The 16,705-nt window shown below is 48.3% G+C and overlaps 1 protein-coding gene across 1 annotated transcript; it reads left to right on the top strand.

The window, feature by feature from the left end:
* Positions 1-10,222: 10,222 nt before the first annotated feature.
* LOC135815326 (putative phytanoyl-CoA dioxygenase) lies at positions 10,223-16,503 on the top strand. Its single transcript, XM_065328603.1, has 5 exons — positions 10,223-10,596; positions 12,427-12,516; positions 13,064-13,197; positions 15,126-15,210; positions 15,680-16,503. Exons 3-5 carry the CDS (start codon positions 13,094-13,096, stop codon positions 15,791-15,793), a joined length of 303 nt encoding a protein of 100 aa, XP_065184675.1. The 5' UTR covers positions 10,223-10,596; positions 12,427-12,516; positions 13,064-13,093; the 3' UTR covers positions 15,794-16,503.
* The last annotated feature ends 202 nt before the right edge of the window (positions 16,504-16,705 follow it).

Genomic DNA, 16,705 nt, shown 5'->3' with positions numbered 1-16,705 from the left:
GACCCAATCTGGTGGACGCCAGAATGCTCTGCAGCAGTTGACAGAAAGCGCAATGCCTGGCGGAAATTCCGCGATGACCCCAGAAATGGAGCGCTCCAGTGTACGTACAAGCTAGCATCCCTTGACTCAACAAGATGTCTAGCAAGAGCCAAAGCCAGACATCTCGACCATGTCAAGCAACGGCTCCGGACGGGCAGCCTGCAGGACAGAGAGTGGTGGAGCGTGATTAAACGAGTTGGAGGGCATGGCCGGGACAGCTCCATCCCAGTCCTGGTTGACCCCGATGGCATGGAATGCACCAAAAGCCACGACAAGGCTAACGTCATCGGGAAGTACTTTGCCCAGAAGTGCAGCCTAGACGATGACTTTGCAGAACAGTCGGGGCCGTTCCCGCATGTCCGCCAGCGCACCGCAAATACGCTTGCAACAGTCCACTTCCGCCAAGCCACCGTACGCCGGACACTCCGAGCCCTGAACCCAAGTAAAGCCACAGGGCCTGATGCAGTACCTGCTAGAGTGCTGAGAAAATGTGCCGACTCTCTGGCCCTGCCCCTATCCAAGCTGTTTACCCTGTGCTTCTGCAGTGGTCATCAACCTGCCATGTGGAAAGTTGCCAACGTCGTACCGGTACACAAGAAAGGCCCCAAGTCGAACCCCAGAAACTACCGACCGATATCACTACTGCCCATAATGTCTAAGTGTATGGAGTCCATCGTGAACCGCAGCCTGTCCAACTTCCTGAAGAAGAATGACATCCTTTCTCACAGGCAGTTTGGCTTTCGCACTGGACTGGGAACCTCTGATCTGCTGATTGCTCTTCAGCATGAGTGGAGCCTTGCAGCTGCCAGTGGAGGCCTCGTCAGGGTACTCGCAGTAGATATTGCCGGGGCCTTCGACAAGGTCTCGCACAACGGCGTCCTCCACAAGGCTGAGCGGTGCGGCATAAGTGGCCTCCTCCTTGCCTGGCTCCGGAGTTACCTGACAGACCGCCACATCCGGGTCGTCATAGGTGGCCAGTCTTCACCGACCCACCGAATCCAATCTGGCGTGCCACAGGGCAGCATCCTCGGCCCCACCCTCTTCCTTCTGTACGTCAACGACGCAGAAGACCACCTGCCTGATGGGACGAAGCTGGCTGTATACGCCGACGACACAACTCTCTACAAGTGCATCACCACCCGACTCAGACTGCCAGAAGAGACAGCAATCCTCCAGCAGGCAGTAGCCTCACTGGCAGCATGGGGAAGCAGGTGGAGGATCAAGTTCGAGCCCACAAAGTCGCAGGCATTGACCATCAGCCACCACCGCTCGCCAACCCCCCCGAACGCAATAGGCTTCCAAGGAGCAGTCGTGCCAGAAGTAGAGGAGCTCAAGCTTCTTGGCGTCACCTTCGACAGGCAGCTGGCATTCCGCAGCCATATCCGACAGCTTGCAGTACGCGGAGCCCAGCGGCTCGGCTTCCTCCGTAAGGCATCGGCTGTGCTAGACCCAAAGCACCGGGCAATCGTGTACCGTGGCTTTGTCCGCCCTGTGCTAGAGTATGGCATGCTGGTGTGGATGAGCGCAGCCCCCACCACCTTGGCCCGCCTCACTGCCATCCAGCGCCGTGCCCTGCACATAATTGGAGATGGAGCATACCTCCCGAGCCTCGACATTCGCCGTACCGTAGCAGGGCTCTGCTTTCTGTACAAGCTGCACTTTGTGGAGGGTCCGGAAATGGTGAAAGCCATTCTGCCACCATCAGCAGCCGCACCGCAACACCTCATGCCTACTCGAGCGACAACCAGATCTGCAACACATCATCCATCGCAACTCACCAGTATCCTTCCCCCTCAGGCACGAAACAACACGCTCCGCTCATTTCCCCACTCCCTCATCGAAACGTGGAATCAGCTCCCACCTACCCTTCTGCAGTCTCCCCCTTCTCGCAGAGGCATGCACACGTTCAAGAAAAACGTCAACGACCACTTGCGGCGCAGCAAGTGGGAGTGGGCCACAGACAGGCTATGATCTCTGCCAACACACCAGCCTAATTATACTGACCGCACTCCAGCTCCCTTCTACCCCTCTTTGATCCCCTTCGCTCAGCCTTAAAACCCGATTATCAGTTCACTCCATCTTCCTACGGTGCACTGCTTTTACTATTGTTTTGTCCTATCCCAATCTCAAATTCTCCCCATTATCGTTTGCAAAGCCAGTGCTCCCCTCTTGGATGCACATGTTTCTTTTCTCCTATGTATCGGCGCACAGGAGTAACAATGATTCCGAGACCTTTGGTCGGAGGAGTTACTTTTGCCCCGCCCCCACTTCCATCCAATATGCCACCGCCCCCGCTGTGCAGCATCTGATGGTACTGTGGTATTCAGTAAAAAAAAAAAAAAAAAAAAAAAAAAAAAAAGGACAAAGGTAGAAGGGTAAAACTGCTGCGGGGGGCTCCCGGAAAGCTGTTCCGAGGAGCACCAAAAACGTCAACCACCCCCTGAGATTCAAAAAATTGCTACCAGTATTCATGGTATTAGGGCGCGTTCGAATTGTCACTAAGTATTATTGACTTTTCGAGGAGTTTCGTTTTTCTGAAGAGGTGGCCATATTGACCTCTTCAGAAAAACGAAGCTCCTCGAAACTCCACAACCTCATCCGATGGGAGAGGTGGATTAGTTTCGAAGAGTTTCAATGTTTGGAATAGCTTCGTCACGTAGTACGTGGAGATGGTCGATCTGATCGGACGTCATCATCGCCATGACAATTCCACTGAAAAACTCTAAAATGATAGAAACCAGGTAGTCTATACGACTCCCTGATAGAAACCGTTCTAATGGGACACTTCAACTACCGTATTATCTCTATAAGCACAGTCTCCAATAATAGCACGTCTCCAATAATAAAACACCTTGGGGCAGCATTCAAAAAATAAAGTGCTCGGTCTCCATTATACTGTCCCTGCGGGAATTTGCGGAAAAAACTCTCGAAAACTTGCGCAAGAAATTGCGGCAGAAAGTAACAAAAAATGCGACGAAAAGTGCGGAATGATGCAGAACTTGCCAGGAATTCGCGGCCTTATTTGCAGAAAATTGAGGATTTGGGCCAAATCACGAAATTTGTTGCATCGTACATGTAGTATATCTACTCGGGAGTCGTACTGTGCAAATAACCTACAGAATCATGGAAAGAACTGCGTGAAAAGTGCATAAAAATGTGAGATATAGTGCAGAAAACAACAAAAAAATGCGGGAAATCGCGGATTTTGCTGAAGATCGCGGGTTTGGACCAAAATCGCGAAATTTGTTGCATCTGTGGAATCGCGATTTCCTGGAGGGACAGATTATAAGCACACTGTGTAAATTCATTATCTGTACCGGCGAAAAAACCCTGAAATGTGTGTGTCTGACATGAATTTGGCATGGCAACATGCATCTGAAATAAGGTTGAAATAATAATGGATCAGTCTCCATTAAAGGGGAAGTGCATCGATTTTTCAAGTAGGGCTCAGATGAAAGACAATTGGATATCGGTTCCGATGGTATATCTCTCGCTTGCGTACGGCAAGGGAAACTTGCCATATCGCCGATTTCCCGATCCCGTTTCCATGGCGACTACAGGTGATGACGCACATTCTGCTTAGCTCCGTGAGAGAGAAGGTCGATCACTGCAGAATTGTGTCATTTTCAGTTGTCTTCTTGCATTCACGAAGTGAAAGAAGTACTGTGTTCAATGCTGTTAGTGCCGTGAACTGTTTATCAGTAGTCCTCTCCGTTGTGTACTGGGACGTGACACCGACAGGGGAAAGCTGGAGTGCGGAGACGTTAGCTGGCAAGCGAAAATCGTGACGAACCAAGTGCTGAAATCTTGGTTGGGACAAATCAAACGTTCAGCATTTACCTCAACCAAGGACCATGCCGTTTGCTCTTCCCACTTCCTGAAGATGGATGCGCTGCCTGCTGGAGACTCTCCTATCTCTCGTAAGATCTTCTGAAGCCAGGTGAGACGACGAGTAGCGGAGATTAGCGAACGAAATAATGTCGTATGTTTTGAAATTTTTGCTGAATATATCTCAGGAGAGATGGCATGTATGAACTTAGTCCATGTGAACTCAATCAGCCCATGAACTAACCCATGAACAAATGCTTTCCTTGCAGACGTGCATGAGCCTATCCAATCTACACGTAGAGATCATTCCATGCCCTCAGTGAATGGCCCATTTATATATTATTTGTCCATACACTTCATCTGCATGTTGTCTCTATGGAAAAGGGTATTGTTCATTTCATATGAAGAAGTTCGGGCAATAGATGCTTTCCTCTGGTACAATTCTGTTGACCTGATGTTCTTTCTAGCTTCATGGGTAGCTTAGGTGAGGTACCATCACCATCATGTTTACATGAGGATCAAACACTGCACCGTTCTTTGTTGTGACATGACGTAAGTTATTGTAAGTGCTTGCAGACTCCATACGTTCCAGCAACACCTAGCATGGTTTCCTGTGAACGTTGTGGGTGAACAAATTCCTGTCCAACATATTTATACAGACATGCCAGCACACACCATGCACCATACACCATACACACACTTGCCCTGCCCTGTCGAGTCACTGCCACGTGGGCCCGGAGGGGCAGTGGAGAGAGAATGGGAGAACGCCGCCCCATGGCACCCGGGACACAAAAACAAGAGTTTGTCTATGTAGGGAGCAACACACATACATACATACACCACACACACACACACACACACACACACACACACAAAATGAGAGTTCGGGTCATCTGCCACGAGACTGACGTACGGCCGCGGAGAGCTTCAGCAGCGGTGTCTATTCCTGCCCTGGACCGAACGGAAGCAGCGGTCGCAGGACACACAGTATTCACCACAACACGGCTCCACTGTCGTTGGGGGCTGAGCCACACACTTGTGACAGGCAAGAACGCCATAGCTAAGAAAGCAACGGCCACAGCGATCACACTGGCATGCTCCACGCTGCTCCTGCACACACTCTCTCTCTCGCTCACACACACACACACACACACACACACACACACACACACACACACACACACACATACACACAACACACACCGTGACGCGTGCGCACATACTGCAAGAAAGAAAGAGAGCATGAGTGTCAGATTCTTGCATAGGAAGTGTTTATCAGCACACACTTATACATGCACATGCAGGCACTCAACGACCAACTATGCACCATGCCGTATGTTCGTCAAACATAAGATTGCAATACCAAAGAACAACATAAACAAGATCACTTACTTCGTTCTCCTCCAAGTGTGTCCTCCCCAGCCAGGCCGTCTCCTGCATTTCCCTAGGCGGAATGTAGCCTACGAAATGGTTTCTCTAGGCTAGGAGAAGATGCTTGGTATTCGCCATCTCTCCTGAGAAATCAGCAAAAATTTCAAAAAATACGACATTATTTCGTTCGCTAATCTCCGCTACTCGTCGTCTCACCTGGCTTCAGAAGATGTTACGAGAGATAGGAGAGTCTCCAGCAGGCAGCGCATCCATCTGCAGGAAGTGGAAAGAGCAAACGGCATGGTCCTTGGTTGAGGTAAATGCTGAACGTTTGATTTGTCCCAACCAAGATTTCAGCACTTGGTTCGTCACGATTTTCGCTTGCCAGCTAACGTCTCCGCACTCCAGCTTTCCCCTGTCGGTGTTACGTCCCAGTACACAACGGAGAGGACTACTGATAAACAGTTCACGGCACTAACAGCATTGAACACAGTACTTCTTTCACTTCGTGAATACAAGAAGACAACTGAAAATGACACAATTCTGCAGTGATCGACCTTCTCTCTCACGGAGCTAAGCAGAATGTGCGTCATCACCTGTAGTCGCCATGGAAACGGGATCGGGAAATCGGCGATATGGCAAGTTTCCCTTGCCGTACGCAAGCGAGAGATATACCATCGGAACCGATATCCAATTGTCTTTCATCTGAGCCCTACTTGAAAAATCGATGCACTTCCCCTTTAAGTAAAGGACCGTGCTATTAGAATTACGGTAATCTCTTTATAAAATTTGTTTGAACAGTTGATGAAGACAATTCGAACGTGCCCTTAGTATTACCGGTAAAGAAGCGACGAGGCGACACAAGTTTAGTTTTAGTCGTTTAGGCCACACTTTGTTTTTTCTATGTTTCTCGTCATCGCCCGCGTAGGTTTTCAGAAATTTCGGAAGAAAAAACAAGTTCATACTACGTACATGTGTACATATATCTGTCCCCGGGGAAAATTGCAATTCCGCGGCCCCGTTTTTTCCGCGTTTTTTTGCGATTTTTTAAAAGACCGCGTTTTCCGCGATTTTCCCGCGTTTTTTGAACTTTTTTGTTGCACTACACGTACACACAGTGTACTGTTCGGTCAGCAACGTCTCATCGTGGCGGCTTTTTACTCAAATATGACGAGTGCTTACACCAGAGACTTGTAACTGATTGATTTCACTACATACTCACTGAAAATTGCCGCACATCAATATCATTCACCGCATATTTACCGCAAATTCACCGCAAATTATGCCATATTATGCCGCGTTTTTCCCCGCGTTTTTTGCGATTTTTTTCCGCAATTTTCCCCGGGGACAGATATATGTACGCTGCACATGCTGCAGCAGCTAGATGCGTCAATCAATAATCGTAAACGTTTGCACTACAGCATGCAGCAAAGGAGCGCTCCTCGTCCGTTCTCTGCGATGAAGGCTGTCATGACGAAGCTTTCAGTCGTTCACTGGCTGAGCTGAGCCTCGTGGGTCCCAGGAACAGTAAGTCGGACGAGTTCCGCGGCAACTGGCGTCTGTGGAACGATGTCGTAGGCAGAAAATCCAAGCAATAGACGCATGGCAAGGAAAAGATGAGCAGCATGGAGACAAGAGTTTGATTAGCGGAGACAAGAGTTTGATAAGCGGACACAAGAACGTTGAAGTAACAAAACCAAAAATTAATGACGAGTGGGAAACGTTTGTTGATGCGATAGCAGATAAATGTATGTTCTCTTCGCCATCTCGTAATCAAAATTTATGCTCTCATTGACATTGTTGCAGTTTGCCTGATATTCGTGGGCTGATGTGATAATGTAATGCAATCATGTATGGGACTACATGTACATGATTGTACAATGTATACATGTACATTGTAAAATGTATACAGTTTTCAGTAGAAATTGTTCTCGTTTTTTCCTTGGCTTTTGTTTTTTTCCGCCCGCCCGCGTACCTTTTGCTAAAATTTGCCGACGAGAAACATAGAAAAAACAAAGCGTGGCCTTAGATGCTACTTCGCGTAATTCGGCAGTACTAATAGTCATGAAGTAATAGTTGATTGTTCCAACTAGGAACACACGCTTCCTGCCGAACTTGACACTTGACTGACTCTCGACTGCCATCCGGAGCACACGAGGAGCACGTCGCACCTTCCACTCGGCAAACCTGCAAGAAAGCACCACGGCCTGCTCAATAGTACAGTGTTTCGGGGAATTCACCCCTCATCAGTTGAGCTTGAGTAGGCTGAGGAAGATTGTGCCTGAAAAGTACCACTTATGTATAGGATATTGCACGGTTCCGAGGGGATTATTTTTCAAATCCCCAAGGCGCGCAGAGGATTATGAGCCATAATCCCCTCAAACTAGGGGAAATATCCGTAGATCACCTGAAAAGGGTGGTCTATATACTGCTCTCCCGGCAGGCCAAACCATCACCAGTCAAGTCGTGAGTCGTGAGTCAGTCAAGTGTCAAGTTCGGCAAGAAGCGTGTGTTCCTAGTTGGAACAATCAACTTCTTTTAGATGCTGTCGCAGTTTTTCCTGTTATCACCTTAGTGCTAGGATATTATTGTTGTTGTTGTTGTTGTGTTTATTTTAATTCGCAAACCAAACGGGCAGATCTGCCCAATGAAAAGGTGGCGAATGCAGATAGAAAGCAGTAATAAATGAAATTGGGGACTGATGTAATTAGGATAGAGGTGGAGAAAAACTAAGCCAGCTGATCATCAAACAGGACGTCTGGTACTCTAGGTACTAAGGCCAGTAAGTGTGTGCGGGATCATGCTGGCGCGGAACTGGCGGAGCGTGGAGATGGCACGTATATCGCTGGGTAATGTGTTCCACAGCTGGGCGCCCCGGAACGCGAGGCAACCCTTGCCGAACCTGGTGGAAACTGGCGGTTGGCGCAGACCCATGGTGGAGTGCAACCTAGTTGGGCCAGCTGCCGAAGGAACTAGGAGGGCTTGCAGTTCAGAACTTGCGTGCTCATTCCGAGACCTCCAGACCAGAACGATGAACTTCTGCCTGAATATCTCGGATACTCTGTAGGTGTCCAATTGCAGCAGGAGGGTACGCGCGGAGGTGTGATGCGAGAGTCCGAAAACCGCCCTTGCCGCCCGATTCTGCATGACTTGTAGCCGATCCAATTGGTTGGCAGTAAGAAGCGGGGAAAACGCATTGGATCCGTACATCAGGTCAGACATGATGATCGCTTTAAAGTAGAGAACTCGGCTCTGATGAGTCAAGCAGCGACGCAACCTCCATAGTGCTCCGATCCTCTGGGCCAGTCGAGCATATTATCACTCCCATAGGTGCCTCATGTCGCCTGGTGATTGCGAGAGCATGAAACTAATTGAAGTAGCAGCAAACAAGCCTTGATTGTATAGTACGCTCTGCCTCCGCGGTGTTGAGCACTGTCAGCACACTGGGTACATCCTCGGGTCATTTCCATAGGTGGAGGGAGGGAGGGAGGGAGGGAGGGAGGGAGGGAGAGAGAGAGAGGGAGAGAGAGAGAGAGAGAGAGAGAGAGAGGTGGGGGGGGGGGGGGGGTGAGCAAATGAGAGTGAATGAGTGAGTGTGAGATTAGTTCACAGAAGCAGAGATGAAGAACAACTCCAGCTTCCGTAACCAGGTAACTACCCGTATGTAGACCAGACTCCAGCTGGAGTACAGAGAGTCGTGATAATATTTTCACTACTCCGTGATGTACTAGTACAGCCATATTGTACTAGACTGACTATAGCTGACCATCGCTCTATCTACTGCCGCTTGCATGAATGATCGAATGCAGTCTTGCAGCTTTGTGGTCTTCCGAACTGTGCTCACGGCACCGACCGGCAGTTTTGCCATACATGTACATGTAGTTGTACATCAAGAGTCCACAACATGGACTCTTGGCATGCTACCAAGCTGCCATTACCGTAAAGTACCGCCAGAGCGCCCCACCATCTCATCCTTTCGTGGTCGTATTGTGGAGGTGGTCTGCTGTCTGTAGGTCATACGACATGAACCTTGTACACATATTGCAAGTTTTGCAGTCAATCCGTACCTTCAAGAGGACACAAGCTCTACACAAAAACCTGCCAAGTGTGACCTTAGTACACTACAGTGCATTTCAAAACTATAGACGCGTAGGGTTTTTGAAATATTTCAAATTTGGCTGGAACTTTTTGAGAATAGTTTTCGGAATATTGCTCAGGATCGCTCCACAATTACTCTCATATAGTTTCTAAAGGATTGGATAACAGACGCCCAATTTGGAAAAAATTATGCACAAAGTGATCACAGATTTTATGTGGTATAGATGCTGGCATAACGGTTTTTGCCTAGGTACGCGTCTATAGTTTTGAAATGGACTGTAAGATTCTTACATCGTACACACTTCGTTGCACTCTGCCATACGATTTTCCTTTCTCTGGCTGTAAATCAAGGTGGGGCGCTCTCGCGAGACGGGGCGCTCTGGCGGTACTTAACGGTAGTACCAAGAAAACAATCATGATTCATGGTTAACGGTTCTTCATGGCTCTTTCCAGTTTTGGTCTACATGTAGCCTATCCAAACGCGAAGGACTAAAGGGACGCTGGTCTAGGAGTGCGGCAGTTTTTGCGCGCCATGGCAACGAGGAGTGCGCGCACGCGAGAGCCACCAGCGCAAAGCGCTGCAGACTTGCGGCGGGACAGCGAGTGAGACACTTGGCCGTGACCCAGTACGAGTGCAGTCTTGACCAGGGAGCCCTACACATACCGGTATGTGTAGGGCTCCCTGGTCTTGAGCTACAGGAGGTAAAAAGTTACTCGATCGGATAGAGCGAAACTGAGCACCATGGGATGCGAGCAGCTGTTAGTACTCCCGACCAGGGAGCCCTACACATTGTGTAGGCACCTTGCTTGACAGCAAGGAACGCTTTTTTTTAGAAAGGAAGCTTCTTCTCCAAAATTTAAAAAAAAAATTATTCCTTCTGAAACTTGACCTCGAAGCTGACTGCTGAATGCGATTAGGATTCCTGAAGATGCACCAGACTGATTCTGGCAAGCCGTCTGTCGTCTGGATATGCACTGTTGTTCGTCATGGTCAGCAATCTTCTTCGTTCGTCCTTTCGTTTTCGTTTTCCGCGTATTACTTCAATATTATTTTATTAGTGCAGTAATTGCCAAGACAGAAGACTGCAGTACGAACTCGTACTCGTAGCAGCAGTAATGCCAAGAAGAGCAGGCAGCGTAGCAAAAGCAGTCACAACAACGCAGACGCAATAACATTTTCAGCAGCCGTTCATCTCAGAGGGGATGCAGCGCCAAACTGCGAGGGTGGGGTGGTAACTCTCACAACCAATGCCTCCGCAGGTAAGTACTAGTAAAGCCTCTTGTGCGGGAAAAATGAATTGCACATATCATCAAACAAATTCAAATTCAGTAAACTACTTTGAAGTACAAAAATCAATTTAAATGCATGAATCTTCACTAGTTTGAGGGAAAGAGACAAACAGGAAAAGTCTGAACAAAAATGACTGTCACCACCTGGACTCGAACCAGGGACCTTCGCTTGAAGCCAGCGATGCTCTAACCACTGAGCTATGGTGTAGTCGTCATCCCAGCAGAGACTGTTCAACATTTTCTTCAGACTTCGTAACTTACACTTCCTGTGAATCCACGCAGGCGGGTGGGACGCAGCCCTCACTGTACCCACACACTTCACGTACACTCTAGCACGCGGGGAGCCCCAAGTCATAAAAATGCATGAATGTTAGTATTAAACACAAAAATATAAAGTAAAAATCAATTGGAACACAAAAAAGAGACAAAAACCCTAGGTAAAAGAGCCCACAGAAACATTACCGTACTGGCAAAGAACGGCAGCTATTTACAAAGGCCCTATTCCTACGCCTGTATGATGCCCGGGACCCTCTGATACAGATAAGTACTATTATATAACCCTGTTCTTACTCGAACATGCCTCCGGATAGCACACGACTCGTTGTTTTAGAAGACTGTATTATAATGTTTTACTCTGACTCTGATCGAAATCATCTTGCAGTACAAAGGAAAGTTCTGCCTCTCTCGAAGCAGAAGCGGAGATTCAAGAAACATTCAAATCAAAAGATTGCGCGAAAGCAGTGTACGCGACTACGCGCATCAGACGTGAATACAACATGAGAAGTGAAAGCAGTGTACGCGACTACGCGCATCCAGACGTGAATACAACATGAGGAATGAAAGCAGTGTACGCGACTACGCGCATCAGACGTGAATACAACATGAGGAACGAATGCGTAGTAGTATGATAATGCACAACAGTACAACAAGCAGTGCTGATAGACACATAAAACGGAGTGGCTCTGCACCATTATCAGTGGGCTGGATATAGACTGTACAAACCCAATACTAGTACAATACTAGTATTAGATAAACCTTGTTATAGTTCATACATGTTGTTAGTTTGACAGCATGAAACAAGGTGGAGGACACAACACCCAGCTGGAGAAACTAAAGAAGTCAGTTACGACTGCCCTTGAAGCTGAGAAGTTGTGTGAGCTCAGTCTGTGCGAGCGGTAGGTTCATTATCCAAACAAATGGCGAAATAAAAAGTTGCCAGAAGAATAACCTCTACAAATAACCACTTGTGTTATCCACATGTATCAACTACTTATCAGCATTTCAAAGAATATTCTGATTCTGAAAACAATCGTTTCAATGCTCGACCTTATTATAATGATGATAAACTGAACACAATTCAAGAATACTATAACTCAACACATAAGAGATTGGAACTCAGAGGGTGAGCCAAGAAAAAATTGTAACATGGAAAAATGTGGGCACAAGGCACTTTCATGCCGTGGAATGTCTCCGTGCTCCTTGTCAGTTTTGTGCTGGATTGTGCACGTCCGACTCTTCAAAATCTGGCTTAGTTGGTAGACTCAATCGCATAACTTGTGCCCACATTTGTCCATGTTACATAAGTGATATGAATGTTATCTAATCTGGCACTCAATGTGTTACATTTTGTGTGTTATCTTGCAATATCACGCGACTCAATATCACATCAGACTAATTATACCAAAGTTCCGTTCGTTTCTCTGCAGGGACTGGGAGGATGGGAGTTGAAAAATCCACAGCTGATGCAAACCGGATTTTTAATGTATGATGTATATGTGTTTTTTTTCTGCACCCTACTAGGTTCATCCTTAGCTACCCCACAGCTGAGTGCCATACTGGTCATGACGTAACTACAGAAACAGGAAAACTTGGAGCTGAGCCAAGGGCAAGGTAAGAAACTAAGAATCATTCCTGGACATCTGAGGCTTCATGCAAACGGTGATAACGGCACACTCGCCATGACTTTGTTTTGTAGGCTCTGTTGAGAAGCGACACTCCAACGCGTTCACCTGTGACCACCACGGCACAATGTATAGCGCGACAAGGCTGGTGTGATATTCAGTACTGAGAACGTGACCGCGGTCCGAGCAACAAACAACACCTTTGTGCAGTTGACAAGACCCTTGTTCACCCTTGACCATTCCTGGAGCAATATAAATCTAAATCTGCAAAAAAAAACTCTCTCTTCAGCTACTTGTTTTCTCCTGCAACCTTCTCCAGGACTGTGCTGCTTTTTAAAACTACTGCCATGTCCAGCAAAATCCAGCCGTATCATGCTCAACTAGGGTCAGGACCATACAGTTGTTGCCCACAGGGACAGTTGTCTGTGTACTGCTGCGGGGTACTGATGTTTTATTTGGCTGGATTTCATCAACAACGACTACTTTACCATTCAAATGGTTGGTTGTTACCTGTGATCTCTGTGTTCTCTTTGTAGAACTTTATACCTGTGCATGGCCATGATCCCATGTACAAACAGCCCCAGAGAGTACCCATGCGTGCTGGCAGCTTACTCATCTGGGACCAGCGTGTGGCGCACGGCAGTCGGCCCAACAACAGCACGCGAGCAAGGTACGTCAGAACACTGCTACGTATATGAGTATTCGTGTGCGTGTGTGTATGAGTGTGTGGTTAATGGTCTCCGACAAGGATGTGTCATGGCACCCGTTCTCTTTAACCTGTACTTCGGGGCGGTTGTTGAGACATGGCGTGCCCGGCTAAAGGATGCAGGTCGTAGTCACTCTGTCAGCATCCAGTTTTCCATCGATGGCCAACTCTACCCCCGCTCATCATCGCGCAGGGCTGGCGAGTCACTGTCTGTTAGTGACCTGGAGTATGCTGATGATGCCGTTCTCGTGTCTGAATGCCGTAGTGATGCTGAGTTTGGTGTGGAGCTCTTCTGTAGTGTTGCCGAGAATTTGGACTAACTGTGAGCATGCTAAGACGAAGATCATGACGGCGGGCCATGGGGTCTCTGCTGAAGACTCGGCTGACATCGTTCTCCCCCTTGGCACTATCGAAGCCGTGCCGAAGTTCACCTACCTAGGATCCATAGTGACCCCTGACAGTCGTTCTTCATCCGACATCAAGCGCCGTATTGCCGAAGCCTCAAAGGCCTTCGGAGCCCTCCAGAAGGTATTCACTGACAGATCTCTGTCCCTCTCTAGTAAACGCCACCTGTACATGGCCTGCGTTTCCTCAATATTACTGTATGGCGGAGAGTGTTGGACCCCACTCCAACGGGATATCAGAAGTTTGGATAAATTCCACCATCAATGCATCCGGACTGTCCTCAGCATCACCAAGCCTCGTCAGTGGTCCGAGCGGCTGTCATCCACAGACCTGCGGAACCGTTGGGGAGACCCAGTACTGATGTCTACACGCCTCCGCAATCGGCGTCTGGAATGGACTGGGCACGTTGCGCGTATGGATGAGGATCGCACCCCCCTCCAACTCCTCTTTGGGTGGCTACCTGTGCCTCGGCCGTTTTGTGGTCCCCGGCGACGGTGGAAAGACACGGTGATGACCGACCTCAAGGTTGCACTGCAACAGCCATCTCAGTGGTTCATCCTTGCTCAGGACCGCCAACAGTGGAGGGAAGTACGGGTTGCCCCTCAGTCGAGCTCCACCATGCCCAAGTCTGTGCATTGCGCAGTGTGTGACCGGAACTTCTCACGGGTCTCAGATAGAACGCGGCACAAGTGCACCACTCAGAGACGGCTTCCCATCCAGCTCCAGCGTGGATCAGTGCAATGCCAGAACTGCCAGAGGTGGTTCCGCAGCAAGGGTGGCTACTCTGTTCATCGATGCCAGCCTGTCACGAGTTCTCCTACACCAACAGTCAGTCTGTCTGTGCCACTTTCAGCTTGTTGCCAGCAGCACTGCCCAACATGTCAGCGATGCTTCCGTTCTGCGGCCGGGTTCAAGCGTCACAACTGCAATCGTGGTGCGAGACCATCTGCTGCTGAGAGAGCAGCTCTGCCCCTCAGCTGCCCACGTTGTAAACGCAATTTCCGCCGGCAGCAGGACCTAGCCAGACATTCGCGGTCCTGCTTGTGATCCGTGTCCCGTTTTCTGGTCCCCTTTCCATAGGGGTGACACTTGCCCCTCTGGGCAGTCATGCTGCTAGTAGTAGTAGTAGTATGAGTGTGCGCTCGTGTGTGTGTGTCCGTATTTGTTTTAAAGTTTGATGCAGTGGTTTGTACTAGGTGCTTTCCCGCCTACTCAGTTCTCACCAACCAGACTGATATCTATGATAAAGCTCTGCTCTACGGTACATGAGTAGATGATGCTCTCCGGATATCTAGCAGCATCTAGACCCTCCTGGAATACGGAGAACTTAATTATGGGCTGCTTATCGCTATAGGCTACTGACATGTATTGTACTATGGTACTTGAAGTCTTGAATAGTAGTCGTTGGTGGGAAAGGATCATCCCTCTAGGCTATGTGTGGGTTCGTGTTATGACAAGTTCTTGTGGACCTACAATGTCCTCTGCAGGTATGTTCAATTTGTAAAGATGTTCCCATCCATCAACCTCCACTCAGAACGAGCTAAGAATCGTGGACAGCTTATCAAGGACAAGGTATGTTGCGGGTGCTCCGCCGGCTGATGTGACCAGTAATGGATGTGTCTGTCCTGCTGCTAAGTATACGAGATCTCGTAGTCCTTAGGCTGTTTTGTTGTCCTGCTGCTGCCTAGCGGATCATGTGATTGTTTGCTTCCCTGTGTGTGCTCTGGGTACTGCCCCTCGCGTTGTTTCCTGTAGCTGTGTGCTTATTGTGCTGTTGTCTGTGTTCTTGTATTCACATCCCGGATTCCCTTGCATTCATGTATCCACATCATCCGGGTGACGTCACATGCCTATCATAGTGCCAGTGGTGTAACGATGTGCTAGTATTGTTTTCCTGTGTGATGACATTCCCCAAACTGTCTCCTGTCTCGCATGCGCACGTGTGATATGAGCATGCATGATTCGTGAGTCTTCAGTCAGCGAGTCTTGATACACACATGTAACACAGTGTTATCTCTGTGTTTACACGGTGTACTTGTAGGTTGAACTAGCTGGTGTCGACTTGACTGACCTGGGCAAGAAGCTGTGTGCCCTCAAGGCATGGGCATCCGCGGACACGAAGGTGCCCCGCGCCAAGGCTAAGAAAAAGACATAGACTACGTGTTCGCATGGCTCTTTGTACATTCACAGTTGAGTGCCTCGTTTTATGTGTGTATGTTTAAATCATGTACACCCTCTGATGGGAGTATGATAATGTAGTCATCTAGACGGCTGGCCTGTCCCTAGTGTTCCAAGTGCATATTGACGCTAACCTCCAATGTTATATCCAGCAAGTATCAGATCTGCACTATCGCACATAGAACTGGTGTATATTTCTTTACTGTGTTGATCACTACCCTACTAGCCACAGTCATATTTATATCAACAATAACGTGGGCACCGCATTATTTTTTGTTTAGGAGCTGTCGGTATGCCGGTAGCATGGGTCACGCTAGTGCAAAATAGGCTAGACTACATGCAGCCAAGAACCAGGCACTATTCCATCCAAGAAATAGTGGGAGTAGCTATCCTGATGCCTTGCAACATGTCCAAACCACTTCAACTTGATGCTTGGTAACGAGAGAGCTTGGAAGCTCAGGGCCCTACGCTATGCTTTTTTGCCTTGATGACCTAGACAAAAAAAGCATAGGGATGTTATAAATTCTTATAAGTTTCTACTTTTTTGTTTTTAGACATATTAAACCTGGGATTCGAACCCGCACTATCGCCCTGCATGCATCCCCCCATACACTTCGCATACATACTAATTCTTCCAAGTTGCTTCACGTTATGATCTTGTATTTGAAAGCCCTATTTGAATATGCATTGTGGCCAGCCGTTTTTGATTGTACGGTACGGTCAGGATAGGTACGGTCGAGGGTAATACGACACCGTCTACCGCCTTGATGACGGCAAAAAAAAAGAAAAGAGATGTTATAAATTGTTCTCCTATTTTTTTCGGGCATTACCTGGGATTCGAACCCGCACTGTCGCCCTGCATGCATTCCCCCATACACTCCGCATTCAT

Source organism: Sycon ciliatum, chromosome 4 (genome assembly GCF_964019385.1).
Source record: "Sycon ciliatum chromosome 4, ocSycCili1.1, whole genome shotgun sequence".
Taxonomy (NCBI): Eukaryota; Metazoa; Porifera; class Calcarea; order Leucosolenida; family Sycettidae; genus Sycon; species Sycon ciliatum.
Note: the sequence above shows the minus strand (reverse complement) of the source record. Positions and strands in the feature narration are given on the sequence as shown.

Bases quoted from the DNA above. Each gene is read 5' to 3' on its own strand.
- LOC135815326 (XM_065328603.1), top strand. From the start codon at position 13,094: ATGTACAAACAGCCCCAGAGAGTACCCATGCGTGCTGGCAGCTTACTC. The intron at 13,198-15,125 runs GTACGTCAGAAC...TGTCCTCTGCAG, and splicing joins AACAACAGCACGCGAGCAAG to GTATGTTCAATTTGTAAAGA. The intron at 15,211-15,679 runs GTATGTTGCGGG...GTGTACTTGTAG, and splicing joins GACAGCTTATCAAGGACAAG to GTTGAACTAGCTGGTGTCGA.